We start from the raw sequence: 15164 nt of genomic DNA on the forward strand, positions 1-15164 counted from the left end.
ACAATTGCGACCTGGCCAAGATAAAGCAAAGCAGTTCGACACATACAACGACACAGAGTTACACATGGAGTAAGACAAACATACAGTCAATAATACAGTATAAACAAGTCTATATACGATATGTTAATGATCTGTGGTGTGTAATGAGTAGCAAACAGACACTGCTCTTGACACTTATCTCAGTTACTAATAAGCATGCACCCATTAAGAAAATGACTGTAAAAACTTAAATCCCCTTGGATTGATGAGGATTTGAAAAATTGTATGCCATACCTTTTGCCTCATTCAACATATGATTGAGGCAAAAGGTATGGCAATAAGTCTGGCAGCCCAACCGATTGGACAACCTTACTGCAAATTAAGAAATCGCGTGACTAAACTAAAGAAACTACACTGAAACAAAAATAAACGATATAAAGAATGATAGTAAAAAGCTTTGGAGCACCTTAAATGACATTTTAAATCAAATTCATTCATTGAATCAGATGGCTTATTCATCACAAAGCCCACTGATATGGCAAACTACTTTAATTACTTTTTCATTGGCAAGATAAACAAACTTAGGGATGACGTGCCAGCAACAAACGCTGACACTGCACATCCAGGAATATCTGACCAAATTATGAAAGACGAGCGTTGTACTTTTGAAATCTGTAAAGTGTGTTGAAGAGGTGAAAACATCGCCTATCAACAATGACAAGCCACCAGGGTCTGACAACTTGGATGGAAAATCACTGAGGATAATAGAGGATGATATTGCATCTCCTATTTGCCATATCTTCAATCCAAACCTACTAGAAAGTGTGCCCCCTCAGGCCTGGAGGGAAGCTGAAGTCATTCCCATACCTAAGAATAGTAAAGCCCCCTTTACTGGCTCAAATAGCTGACCAATCAGCCTGTTACCAACCCTTAGTAATTGACCAGATACAATGTTATTTTACAGTAAACAAATTGACAAACATTCAACACCCTTATAGGGAAGGACACTTACACACATGACTGATTGGCTGAGATAAATGATGAAATGATGATGATGATTAAAACAGAGCAGGTTTGTTCATTGCGGCTTTTGACATTATCGATCATAGTCTGCTGCTGGAGAAACACTACCGTTCAAAAGTTTGGGGTCACTTAGAAATGTCCATGTTTTTGAAAGAAAAGCACTTTTTTTGTCCATTAAAATAACATCAAATTGATCAGGGGGGTGGCAGGGTAGCCTAGTGGTTAGAGTGTTGGACTAGTAACCGAAAGGTTGCAAGATCAAATCCCCGAGACGTCAAGGTAAAAATCTGTAGTTCTGCTCCTGAACAAGGCAGTTAACCCACCTAGGCAATCATTGTAAATAAGAATTTGTTCTTAACTGACTTGCCTAGTAAAATCAGTAATATGTTGTAGCTGATTTTTTATGGAATATGTACACAGGCGTACAGAGGCCCATTTTCAGCAACCATCCCTCCTGTGTTCCAATGGCACTTTGTGTTAGCTAATCCAAGTTTATAATTTTAAACGGCTAATTGATCATTAGAAAACCCTTTTACAATTATGTTAGCACAGCTGAAAACTGTTCTGATTAAAGAAGCAATAAAACGGGCCTTCTTTAGACTAGTTGAGTATCTGGAGCATCAGCATTTCTGGGTTTCGATTACAGGCTCAAAATGGCCAGAAACAAAGACTTTCTTCTGAAACTATTCTTGGAATGTAAATCACAGAACATATACGTAGTGGCAGCTGCAGAGAAGCAGCTGGACATACAAGATTTGACTTCAGAAGAGTTACAGGGTGTGTTGAGTGGTGGTTTTCTGCCCTTGTGGTGCAGGAGAAGATATGGTCAAAGTAGTGGAATGGGGAAGTGAGTTTTTAATTAGTGTAGAGTTAGTTGGAATGGTGTTTATTTTATATTTTTCCCATTTTGTATCACAGTATAATGGATTTATATTATAGTCCAGTTGGGGGCGGTAATGCAACACTTTGGATGCCAACCGTCGTTAAACCCCGAAGAAGAAGTTAACAGCACAGAAGTTTATAACGAAATGGCTTCGCTTCCTTTCGTTCGAGGGGCTCTACTCGTGTCGTTTTCGGTTCTTTTGACTGTAGTTCTGGGGTTCGGACTCCCAGCGTTGCTGAATGCTGTCGCTAAATGCTGTGGTTTTCCTGAGACCAGTGTGTCCGAGTGCATAGTCGGGGTGTATTTAATTTTTGTACTCTATGTCGCGACACCACGGATACCCAGAGGAACGATAGAGGTACAGAAGCCTAAAATATCTCACCTGTACTGTACACCACTGAAAATCTAATGCCTTTTATATTTTATTCCACACTGTATCTACGCTATACTGATTTAAAGTTGAACAAAGCAGATAAGACATTAAATCATATCATAATAAGATATAAAAGTATCCCACAATAGTTTGAAATTAAATGGGTCAATTCCAAGCGGTGCAGTTTCTCAGCTTGCCTTTCCATCTATTCAAACCCTTTAAAATGACACTTTGTGTTGGGTAATATTAGTTTGTCCATGTTGCAGGTACAGGGAAAGGCAGTATTCATCACAGGCTGTGACAGTGGTTTTGGTCATGCCACAGCTAAGCACCTCCACAAACTGGGCTTCACTGTCTTTGCTGGATGTCTGTTCAAGGTAATGTTTATATCCAGGTAAACTGTCTGTTCAAGGTAATGTTTATATCCAGGTAAACTGTCTGTTCAAGGTAATGTTTATATCCAGGTAAACTGTCTGTTCAAGGTAATGTTATTAGGTTATGTCCAGGTAAAATGTCTGTTCAAGGTAATGTTTATATCCAGGTAAACTGTCTGTTCAAGGTAATGTTTATGTCCAGGTAAAATGTCTGTTCAAGGTAATGTTTATATCCAGGTAAACTGTCTGTTCAAGGTAATGTTATTAGGTTATGTCCAGGTAAAATGTCTGTTCAAGGTAATGTTTATATCCAGGTAAACTGTCTGTTCAAGGTAATGTTATTAGGTTATGTCCAGGTAAAATGTCTGTTCAAGGTAATGTTTATATCCAGGTAAACTGTCTGTTCAAGGTAATGTTATTAGGTTATGTCCAGGTAAACTGTCTGTTCAAGGTAATGTTTATATCCAGGTAAACTGTCTGTTCAAGGTAATGTTATTAGGTTATGTCCAGGTAAAATGTCTGTTCAAGGTAATGTTTATATCCAGGTAAACTGTCTGTTCAAGGTAATGTTTATATCCAGGTAAACTGTCTGTTCAAGGTAATGCTATTAGGTTATGTCCAGGTAAACTGTCAAGGTAATGCAGAAGATGCTAAGGAAATGGAAAGTAGGATTTCTGTCTATGAAATAATAGGCTGGCGCAGCAGTCTGAGTTTGTGCTTATTGTTGAAATATTCAGAGAGCCATTGACTATCGTCAGCCAGTGTTTGAGTTCTTCTGATTTGATGCCTTTCCTTTCCAGGATAAAGGTGGGGAGGGGTCCAAGGAGCTGGAGGAGATGCAGTCAGATCGGATGAAGGTGGTTCAGCTGGATGTCTGCAGTGAGGAGCAGGTGAACAGAGCTGTGGACTACGTCAACACACACCTGGACGACTCACAGAGAGGTACAGAACACCAGTCTGTCTCTCTGCCAGACATCATACCATATACAGGAACATGAACGCCATCATGCAGAACTCTTTGTACATTATCTAGAATAAATATGCTGATTTTTGATCTGAATTATTGGGTATAGTGAATGATTATCTGCATGACAGTGAAAGCAGATGCAGTTCATTCAGAAAGTAGTCATACCCCTTTACATATTCAATATTTTGTTACAGCCTGAATTCAAAATAAAAAATCTCACCCATCTACACACGATACCCCATAATGACAAAGTGGAAACATGTTTTAAGACATTTTTGCAGATTGAAAATAAAGAAATATCTCATTTATTTTGGTCCCATTCTTCCTTTACTTAAGCTCTATTAAGTTAGATGGTGAGTGACGGTAAACAGCAATCTTCAAGTCTTTCTACAGATTTTTCAATGGGATTCATGTCTGGGCCACTAAAGGACTTTCACATTCTTGTTCTAAAGCCATTCCAGAGTTGCTTTGGCTGTATGATTGGGGTCATTGTCCTGTTGGAACGTAACCTTCGCCTCAGTCTAAGGTCATTTGCACTCTGAAGCAGGTTCTCATCAAGGTTGGCTCCATTCATTGTTCCCTCTATCCTTACCAGTCCCTTCTGCTGAAAAGCATCCCCAGAGCGTTATGCTGCCACCACCATGCTTCATGGTACAGATGGCGTTAGACTGGTGAGCTGGGCCTGGTTTTCAGACATAGTGTTTTCTATTCAGGCCAATGTTATTTTCTTTTGTCTCAAACCACAATCTTTTGCCTTATGCCCTGTCTTTCACATGCATTTTAGCTCCATGTGGGCTGTCATGTGCATTTCCTTAATGCGTTTGAGCCAATCAGTTGTTGTGACAAGGTTATGTTGGTATACAGAAGATGGTCTTTTACCAAATAGGGCCAAGTCCATATTATGGCAAGAACAGCTCAAATAAGCAAATGACAGTCCATTACTTTACGACATGAAGGTCAGTCAATACGGAACATTTCAAGAATTTTGAAGGTTTCTTCAAGTGCAGTCGCAAAAACCATCAAGCGCTATGATGAAACTGGCTCTCTTGAGGACCACCACAGGAAAGGAAGACCCAGAGTTACCTCTGCTCAAGGTAAGTTCATTAGAGTTAACTGCACCTCAGATTGCAGCCCAAATAAATGCTTCACAGAGTTCAAGTAACAGACACATCTCAACATCAACTGAGGAGACTGCGTGAATCAGACCTCCATGGTTGAATTGCTGCAAAGAAACCACTGCTAAAGGACACCAATAAGGAGAGACTTTCTTGGGCCAAGAAACACGAGCAATGGACTTTAGACCAGAGGAAATCTGTGCTTTGGACTGATGAGTCCAAACGTGAGATATTTGGTTCCAACTGCCGTATTTTTGTGAGACGCGGAGTAGGTGAACGGATGAGCTACGCATGTGTGGTTCCCACCGTGAAGCATGGAGGAGGAGGTGTGATGGTGCTTTTCTGGTGACACTGACTGATTTATTGAGAATTCAAGGCCCACTTAACCAGCATGGCTGCAGCGATACACCATCACCTCTGGTTTGTGCTTAGTGGCACTATTCATTTTTCAACAAAGGGCTAAGGACTATTTGACCAAAGAGAGTGATGGAGCTGCATCAGATGACCTGGCCTCCACAATCAGATGACCTGGCCTCCACAATCAGATGACCTGGCCTCCACAATCAGATGACCTGGCCTCCACAATCAGATGACCTGGCCTCCACAATCAGATGACCTGGCCTCCACAATCAGATGACCTGGCCTCCACAATCAGATGACCTGGCCTCCACAATCAGATGACCTGGCCTCCACAATCAGATGACCTGGCCTCCACAATCAGATGACCTGGCCTCCACAATCAGATGACCTGGCCTCCACAATCAGATGACCTGGCCTCCACAATCAGATGACCTGGCCTCCACAATCAGATGACCTGGCCTCCACAATCAGATGACCTGGCCTCCACAATCAGATGACCTGGCCTCCACAATCAGATGACCTGGCCTCCACAATCAGATGACCTGGCCTCCACAATCACCTGACCTCAACCCAATTGAGATGGTTTGGGATGAGTTGGACCGCAGAGTGAAGGAAAAGTAGCCAACAAGTAGTCAGCATATGTGGGAACTCCTTCAGACTGCTGGAAAAGCATTCCTCATGAAGATGCTTGAGAGAATGCCAAGATTGTGCAAAGCTGTCAAAGGGTGGCTACTTTGAAGAATCTAAAATATATTTTGATTTGTTTCACTTTTTTTTTTGGTTACCACATGATTCCAGTTTAATATCTTCACTATTATTCTACAATGAATGACATAGTAAAAATAAAGAAAAACCCTGGAATGAGTAGGTGTGTCCAAACTTTTGACTGGTACTTTATGTAAATTCGATTTTCTGTATTTCATTTTCAGTAAATTTGCATACATTTCTAAACATGTTTTCACTTTGTCGTTATGGGGTATTGTGTGTAAATGCTGAATTCAGGCTGTGACTATGTTAAATCAAGAAGAAAATGTGTCAATGGAGACACTGAAGGAGACCAAGACATAACCTTCTCTATTCCCCTGATCAGGTCTGTGGGCGGTACTGAACAATGCAGGCGTGTCTACGTTTGGAGAGGTGGAGTTTACGACCATGGAGACGTACCGACAGGTGTCAGAGGTCAACCTGTGGGGGGTTATCAGGGTCACCAAGGCCCTCCTGCCCCTCATCCGTAGGGCCAAAGGTCAGCCACACACAACTGCTTCAGACACAAGTACTAAATAACTACCGCCCTGTAGCAGTCACATCTGTAATCATGAAGTGCTTTGACAGGCTGGTCATGGCTCACATTAACTCCACCATCCCAGACATCCTAGACACACTCCAATTCTCATACCACCCCACCCGATCCATAGATGGGACGATCTCTATTGCACTCCACACTGTGCTCACCCATCTAGATTAGAGGAATACCTATGTGTGAATGCTGTTTATTGACTACAGCTCAGTGCTTAGTCCCCTCCTGTACTCCCTGTTCACCCATGGTTGCGTGGCCAAACACGTTTCCAACACCATCATCAAGTTTGCCTGATCACCGGCGACGATGAGACAGCCTACAGGGAGGAGGGCAGTGTGATGCCAGAACAACAACCTCTTCCTCAACATCAGTAAGACAAAGGAGATGATTGTGGTCTACAGGAAACGAGCGGGCGAGCACGCCCCCTTCTGGCAGTGGAGCGGGTCGAGAGCTTCAAGTTCCTGTCCAAATCACTAAGAACTTAAAATGGTCCACACAGTCGTGAAAAAGGCACAACATCACCTATTCTCCCTCAGATCCTGAAAGCTGTACAGCTGCACCATCGAGAGCATATTGACTGGTTGCATCACCGCCTGGTGTGGCAACAGCACCGCCCTCGATCGCATGGAGAGTGGTGCAGACAGCCCAGTACATCACTGGGGCCATCCAGGACCTCTAATCAGGCGGTGTAAAAGGAAGGCCCAGCCACCCAAACCATGGTCTGACACCCAACAGACTCCTGAACAGCATCTAGACTGCTAAATAGCTAACAGAATGGTAACACAGACTGAGTTGACCCTTGTATTTTCTCTAACACACACATAACATGCACATTTATACTGACTCTACACACACTGACATACAATCATCATATAGACTGCTGCTACTCTGTTTATCATATATGCTGATGCCTAGTCACCTTACCACTATACATTTGGAAAGTGTTCAGACCCCTTGACTTTTTCCTCATGTTACGTTAGCTTTATTCTAAAATATATATATATATATATATATAACATTAAAAAAAAAATATCCGTCCTCACACAATACCCCATAATGACAAAGCAAAAACAGAAATTCCTTATTTACATAAGTATTTAGACCCTTTGCTATGAATCAAAATTGAGCTCAGGTGCATCCTGTTGCCAATGTTCATTCTTGAGATGTTTCTACAACTTGGAGTCCACCTGTGCTAAATTCAATTGATTGGACTTGATTTGGACAGGCAAGCACCTGTCTATATAAGTACAGGGGGCTCTGTTTAGGCTGCGGTGGTGGTGGTACAGGGGGCTCTGTTTGGGTGGTGGTACAGGGGCTCTGTTTGGGTGGTGGTGGTACTGGGGGGCTCTGTTTGGGTGGGCGGTACAGGGGGCTCTGTTTGGGTGGTGGTGGTAGGGGCGGTGGCGGTACAGGGGGCTCTGTTTAGGCGGCGGGGTACAGGGGGCTCTGTTTAGGCGGCGGCGGTACAGGGGGCTCTGTTTAGGCGGCGGTGGTACAGGGGCTCTGTTTAGGCGGCGGTACAGGGGGCTCTGTTTAGGCGGCGGCGGTACAGGGGGCTCTGTTTAGGCGGCGGCGGTACAGGGGGCTCTGTTTAGGCGGCGGTACAGGGGGCTCTGTTTAGGCGGCGGCGGTACAGGGGGCTCTGTTTAGGTGGTGGTGGTACAGGGGGCTCTGTTTAGGTGGTGGTGGTACAGGGGGCTCTGTTTAGGTGGTGGCGGTACAGGGGGCTCTGTTTAGGCGGCGGCGGTACAGGGGGCTCTGTTTGGGCTGCGGTGGTGGTAGTACAGGGGGCTCTGTTTAGGTGGTGGTACAGGGGGCTCTGTTTAGGCGGTGGTGGTACAGGGGGCTCTGTTTAGGCGGGGGCGGCGGTACAGGGGCTCTGTTTGGGTGGTGGTGGTACAGGGGGCTCTGTTTAGGTGGTGGTGGTACAGGGGGCTCTGTTGCGGCGGCGGTACTGGGGGCTCTGTTTAGGCGGCGGCGGTACAGGGGGCTCTGTTTAGGTGGCGGTGGTACAGGGGGCTCTGTTTAGGCGGCGGCGGTACAGGGGCTCTGTTTAGGCGGTGGCGGTACAGGGGCTCTGTTTAGGCGGTGGTACAGGGGGCTCTGTTTAGGCGGCGGCGGTACAGGGGGCTCTGTTTAGGTGGTGGTGGTACAGGGGGCTCTGTTTAGGCGGCGGCGGTACAGGGGGGGGGCTCTGTTTAGGCGGCGGCGGTACAGGGGGCTCTGTTTAGGCGGCGGCGGTACAGGGGCTCTGTTTAGGCGGCGGTGGTACAGGGGGCTCTGTTTAGGCTGCGGTGGTACAGGGGGCTCTGTTTAGGCGGCGGTGGTACAGGGGGCTCTGTTTGGGCGGCGGTGGTGGCACGGGGGGGCTCTGTTTAGGCAAAATGTTTGTGTGGAATGTAATGTACTGCATTGAGCTGGTAGAAAATGAGTGACAAACTGACTGGCGCTTTGGTCAATCAGTCGCTGTTCTGTAAAGCTCCTGAAGAATGTGTTTAAGATGTGGTTTTGAGGCTAGTTGGATTGTAGAGGCATGCCACTGGAGCATTCACTAACAGCCTCAGAGCTTGGGTTCATACTGCTTTTCTTCTTGAAATAAAAAGTGAAAAGGTAGACTCAGCGTTATAATGTTGTCACCAGCAGCACCTCAGATATTGATATGAGTAGTACAGGGGGCTCTTTTCCGTGTTTCAACGTTCTTCGTTGTTTCAGAAATCGATTGCGGTTTACTTAGTGCATCGATGAATCTACCTTTTTAATGTGTTCTAAATCACGGTGTTGTTAAATAGGTATTGATCTATGTAATAACCTAATGCCACTGTGTTGTTAAATAGGTATTGATCTATGTAATAACCTAATGCCACGGTGTTGTTAAATAGGTATTGATCTATGTAATAACCTAATGCCACGGTGTTGTTAAATAGGTATTGATCTATGTAATAACCTAATGCCACTGTGTTGTTAAATAGGTATTGATCTATGTAATAACCTAATGCCACTGTGTTGTTAAATAGGTATTGATCTATGTAATAACCTAATGCCACGGTGTTGTTAAATAGGTATTGATCTATGTAATAACCTAATGCCACTGTGTTGTTAAATAGGTATTGATCTATGTAATAACCTAATGCCACTGTGTTGTTAAATAGGTATTGATCTATGTAATAACCTAATGCCACGGTGTTGTTAAATAGGTATTGATCTATGTAATAACCTAATGCCACTGTGTTGTTAAATAGGTATTGATCTATGTAATAACCTAATGCCACTGTGTTGTTAAATAGGTATTGATCTATGTAATAACCTAATGCCACTGTGTTGTTAAATAGGTATTGATCTATGTAATAACCTAATGCCACGGTGTTGTTAAATAGGTATTGATCTATGTAATAACCTAATGCCACTGTGTTGTTAAATAGGTATTGATCTATGTAATAACCTAATGCCACGGTGTTGTTAAATAGGTATTGATCTATGTAATAACCTAATGCCACGGTGTTGTTAAATAGGTATTGATCTATGTAATAACCTAATGCCACTGTTGTTAAATAGGTATTGATCTATGTAATAACCTAATGCCACTGTGTTGCAGGTCGTGTGGTCAACCTGGCCAGCATGTATGGGCGGATGGGCAATGCCTTGCGTTCTCCATACTGCGTATCTAAATATGGTGTGGAAGCGTTCTCCGACTGTCTACGTTACGAGATGAAGGCCTGGGGGGTCAAGGTCTCCGTCATCGAGCCGGGGAACTTCATTGTGGCAACGGGCATCCTGACCCGGGACATTGTGGCGACCACGGCTGATAAACTGTGGCGCGAGGCGCCCCCTGGTGTCCAGGAGGACTATGGCCACGCCCACTTCGACAAACACATGGCTCTGATGAGGTCATACTGTAGCAGTGGACAGAAAGATGTCCAGCCCGTCCTAGATGACATCACCGACGCCATCACGTCACGCCGCCCGTTCACGCGCTATAACCCCATGGAGCCTCACTGGTGGATCAGGATGCAGGTGATGACACACCTACCGGCCGCCATCTCCGACCGTCTCTACTTCTGAACTGGAGGATCCCTGTCTCCGATCGTCTCCATACGTACAGTGTATCCTATTGCATTATGGTTCCGTTCCACTTTAGAGTCTAAAATTGGGGAATTCCCTATGGAAAATTACAAGCGATCGATTCTCAATATGTTAATCTAATTTGAATGAATTTCCTGACTTGACTGATTTAACAATTCCTATTCTCCTTGGATCATGAGGTCCAGAGACCACTGCTGTAGTTAAGGATTCCTTCACACTGGAAATCTCAGTGATTGAGCCATTTTGAACATTATGCACTATTGTCCTATCTACAATATATACGTCATTCACCCCCTTGGAAATGGGACTTTTCTTCTTCTTAAGTAATAACTGAAGCTGTGATATTCAAGTGATGAAGCCGATGTTTGGAGGTTATATTGGAGCGGGTGTTAGGTGTTTGGAGGTTATATTGGCGTGGGTGTTAGGCCCGAGGTGAACACCAGCTCCCAGGGCATTATCACTTTTATATGGGTTATTAACATGTTTTCAGAAACATTATTTTGATGAATTTACTCATACAGTTTCATCCTTCCACGAGATATAGTCCCGACACAAATCTAGGGTTGCTACCCAAGCCGGCTGGTTGTTCATTCTATCGGTTCGGTTGCCAGAAACGCGACCCAGTCGTTGTCCTTTTGTTCTGTGTCTAGGGACGCGACCCAGTCGTTGTCCTTTTGTTCTGTGTCTAGGGACGCGACCCAGTCGTTGTCCTTTTGTTCTGTGTCTAGGGACGCGACCCAGTCGTTGTCCTTTTGTTCTGTGTCTAGGGACGCGACCCAGTCGTTGTCCTTTTGTTCTGTGTCTAGGGACGCGACCCAGTCGTTGTCCTTTTGTTCTGTGTCTAGGGACGCGACCCAGTCGTTGTCCTTTTGTTCTGTGTCTAGGGACGCGACCCAGTCGTTGTCCTTTTGTTCTGTGTCTAGGGACGCGACCCAGTCGTTGTCCTTTTTCTGTTCTGTGTCTAGGGACGCGACCCAGTCGTTGTCCTTTTGTTCTGTGTCTAGGGACGCGACCCAGTCGTTGTCCTTTTGTTCTGTGTCTAGGGACGCGACCCAGTCTTTGTTCTGTGTCTAGGGACGCGACCCAGTCGTTGTCCTTTTGTTCTGTGTCTATGGACGAGACCCAGTCGTTGTCCTCGTTGTTCTGTGTCTATGGACGAGACCCAGTCGTTGTCCTCGTTGTTCTGTATCTAGGGACGAGACCCAGTCGTTGTCCTCGTTGTTCTGTGTCTAGGGACGAGACCCAGTCGTTGTCCTCGTTGTTCTGTATCTAGGGACGAGACCCAGTCGTTGTCCTCGTTGTTCCATTGCAATGATGGCTGGCAATGATCTTATCCCTTGCTTGCTATTTGGCTAACACAGTCATGTCAAACAGTGTAGCCAGAATAACAGCACAGTAGTTGGGGTTTAAGCTGTTTTCTAGTGACTCTTTCGGGATACCTCCATAACAATGAGCTAATGATTTCTCCTGGCATGGGACGCTTGCTGGTTCTCTCTCCCCCCCCCCTCCCCCTCCCCCCCAAAATGAAGCTGGAATGACAGCAAACGAGCTACAGTTACTGTTTTTCTGTTGACATTTAATTTGTATAGATAGATAAAAATGATACTGAGTCATGATTTCGACTGGCTGAGAGAAGCTGCCTGTTTGTCCCGACATGTTCATTAACAGCTGGAGATCCAATTTCAAAATTGTATATATATTTTTTTTTATTAATTTTTTGCAAACGCAAGGTTATTACAAATCTCCACTGTTGAAAACCAATTGTTAATCTAAAAGAAATGTGAGATAATGTCTAGATGCTTTTTATAGTGGAGATCAAGTTTATAAGTTGCCTGGTTGGGCTGATGAGACAGCGGGTTGCTTAGAGTAAATAGGCATTTTAACGTCAGAGATTTAGCCTGTGGTAACTTGTAGAATAGACAATGGCTGGAATGTGGTTTTAACCAACCAGGATTAGACCCACCCATATAAACCTTGATTGAGAATTATTCAACCCTCTGAGTCAATACATGTTAGAATCACATTTTGGCAGCGATTACAGCTTATGAGTCTTCTTGGGTTGGTATCTAAGGGGCCGTTTCAGTCTGAGGAAATGCCTTTGCACTTCTCAGTTGGTATTCAGACTTACCAAGCACGTATTGCGCTCTACAGGTGTGGCTACCATGCCCTCAATGAATAAATATCATTCAATCACTGACAAACCTCCCACTTGCTAACCCATTATTTTCTTTATTGTGAAGTTCACATTCAATAGTTTCAGTACATTTATCGAAAGCCATCCCTTTAAATATGCTGTTCCTTTTTCTAATTGGAATTTTATGTCTACAGACTCAGACTATCGTGAGATGGGTTGAGAATATTATGGATCAATGAAATTAAGCATCAAAATATATTTATCTCTTTCAGCACCAACTCGTAGATTTTTCTGGATTATTTCGTGCCAATGTTAGGAAAGTGAATCATTCTAATCAGGTTTGGTGAGCCTTTACGTATTAAATATATTATTGAGTCAAAAATAGTGTTATGATTCATCCTGAAAGTTGCCGTATTCAAGTTCAAGTCATAAAATATTGTAAGGTGGGAAAATGTGGACAATAGTCGAACGAACTAAACATGGAACTGTGATGAACCGTGCGGCAGGTTTAAACTGCTACGTCCGAGTTCCATAAGGCCTCTAATAGACACCGGTAGCCTAATGTCACCCTGGAACAACGACAGACGACCGAGGAAGGAAGGGGAATGGTGCTAAATGTAGGAAACTATAGTGAAAGTTCGAACTGCGTGTGGGTATTACTGACGGCGGCTCATATTTAGCATGATACATGATACGCATTGTAAAGAAACTGAGAAAACAATGAAAACATTCTAAAGAGAATACCTCATGGCTGCAGGTTTGGCCATTTAAAGGCCTATAGATTGGGTCTTTAAAATGGCAATCCCTGCAAGTTATTAGGGCATAACAGCCATTTATAGTCTATTTCACTGTGGCGAGGGGCCGTAACACATCTCATGTTGATATGATTTTAATTTGGCCTCTTTAGGACTGGTTTCACCCTCTTTAGGACTGGAAAAATAATCTAGAACAGTTACTATATGTAGGCTATCTTCAAAAAGCTTACTCATTTTACCTAGCGGCAGGGTAGCCTCGTGGTTAGAGCAAGTTCAAATCCCCGAGCTGACAAGTACAAATCTGTCGTTCTGCCCCTGAACAAGGCAGTTCCCCGGTAGGCCGTCATTGAAAATAAGAATGTGTTCTTAACTGACTTCCCTAGTTAAATAAATTATTGATTATAAATGACAATGAATGGCGTTATTTCTATCAAGAATAAAATGAAGGTAAATTGGGCGGGTGTTTAAATCTGACGATTCTGTTACAAAACGTTTCTTAAGCAAATGGCACGAAATGGGGAGGGACCTACCTGAATTTGTCCAATAGAAACTCTTTTATTAGCAAAACAGAACAAATGATTACACGCTAGAGGCAGGCAAGAGGGTGTGAGGTAGTATTTAATGTTCTCACTGGCTGTCACCTTGATTACTCAAATTATTCTCTCAACCTTTTCACCTGCATTGTAAACTTTCATTCTAAGTCTGTTGTAGCAATCTCATGATGGGTATAGGTCAAATTAGAGTATCATGTCGTGGCCTAAACATATCGATGATACATTGAACTGGGTGAATGAAATATGAATGACAGTCATCCAATATGCTGTAATAGAAATAAAGCCATCCTCATGAAAATAAATAATCGTCCTCAATCTCAAACGGCACCAGCCGTGGCTGAGGTCACTCCGTAGACAGGAAAGTGTATAAAAAGGCAACACAGCGATGCGCTCTGGACTGAACTTTCCCCTGAGAGCTTTCCACACCTCAATTGTGCAAAAGTCTACATATTTTCAAGCAGATTTAAGTCTCTAAACTGTAACTAGGCCACTCAGCAACATGCAATGTCATCTTGGTAAGGCACTCCAGTTTTATGTAGCCTGGTGTGTCAGGTTAGGACGAGGCAGTTACTCAGTGACGTGTTGGATTTGCCCCAAACATAAGACTTAGCATTTATGCCAAAATGTTTATTCCTTTTGCCGTGTTTGAAGAAAAAAGTTTTACTTCAGTGCCTTGTTATATACAGGATGCTTGTTTTGTAGTTGTTGAGCCGTCCTCGGTTATCTCCTGTCACAGCCATTACACTCTGTAGCTGTTTTAAACTCACCAAGGGTCTCTCGTGGTATTATCCTTCCTGCCCTCCGTTCAGGAGGACTGTATACTTGTTGTGTCTGGGTGGCAATGAGACTTTCAAAAACGCTCCCTGGTCTTTGTAGTTTAATCTGTGCTTGAAATTCAATAGTTGACCGAGGGACCTTTCGTATGTATGGGGGACAGATGAAGGGGTAGTCAATCAGGAATCATGTCAACCCCTACTATTTCATACAGTACAGGTAATTTATAATTTGTTAAACAACAATTTACTCCTGAACTCATTTAGGTTTGCTTAAACAAAGGAGGTGAATTTTTATGCAATGATTTTTGTTATTTGTTTTTATTAATGTGTAGAAATGTATTTTGTGTAGAACAATAAATAAAATCACAATCAAATCCATTCCAATCCAATTTTAACACAACAAAATCCAAGGGGCTAAATACTTGAGATTAGGGTGTTTGATATGACCTGTTACCGTCTGATTTATTATAAATGATGCAATGCCTTGACATTCA

General features: G+C 43.4%; 1 protein-coding gene across 1 annotated transcript; it reads left to right on the forward strand.

Moving 5' to 3' along the window:
- Nucleotides 1–1982: 1982 nt before the first annotated feature.
- bdh1 (3-hydroxybutyrate dehydrogenase, type 1) lies at nt 1983–15164 on the forward strand. Its single transcript, XM_024375943.2, has 5 exons — nt 1983–2243; nt 2525–2635; nt 3433–3574; nt 6165–6317; nt 9964–15164. The coding sequence occupies exons 1-5, from the start codon at nt 2031–2033 to the stop codon at nt 10428–10430; spliced, it is 1086 nt and encodes a 361-aa protein (XP_024231711.1). The 5' UTR covers nt 1983–2030; the 3' UTR covers nt 10431–15164.

This window comes from Oncorhynchus tshawytscha, linkage group LG16, assembly GCF_018296145.1.
Source record: "Oncorhynchus tshawytscha isolate Ot180627B linkage group LG16, Otsh_v2.0, whole genome shotgun sequence".
Taxonomy (NCBI): Eukaryota; Metazoa; Chordata; class Actinopteri; order Salmoniformes; family Salmonidae; genus Oncorhynchus; species Oncorhynchus tshawytscha.

Excerpts from the sequence above, each read along its gene's own strand:
- bdh1 (XM_024375943.2), top strand. The coding sequence starts at position 2,031 with ATGGCTTCGCTTCCTTTCGTTCGAGGGGCTCTACTCGTGTCGTTTTCG. Across the intron at positions 2,636-3,432 it reads TTGCTGGATGTCTGTTCAAG|GATAAAGGTGGGGAGGGGTC; the intron begins GTAATGTTTATA and ends TTTCCTTTCCAG. Across the intron at positions 6,318-9,963 it reads CCTCATCCGTAGGGCCAAAG|GTCGTGTGGTCAACCTGGCC; the intron begins GTCAGCCACACA and ends ACTGTGTTGCAG.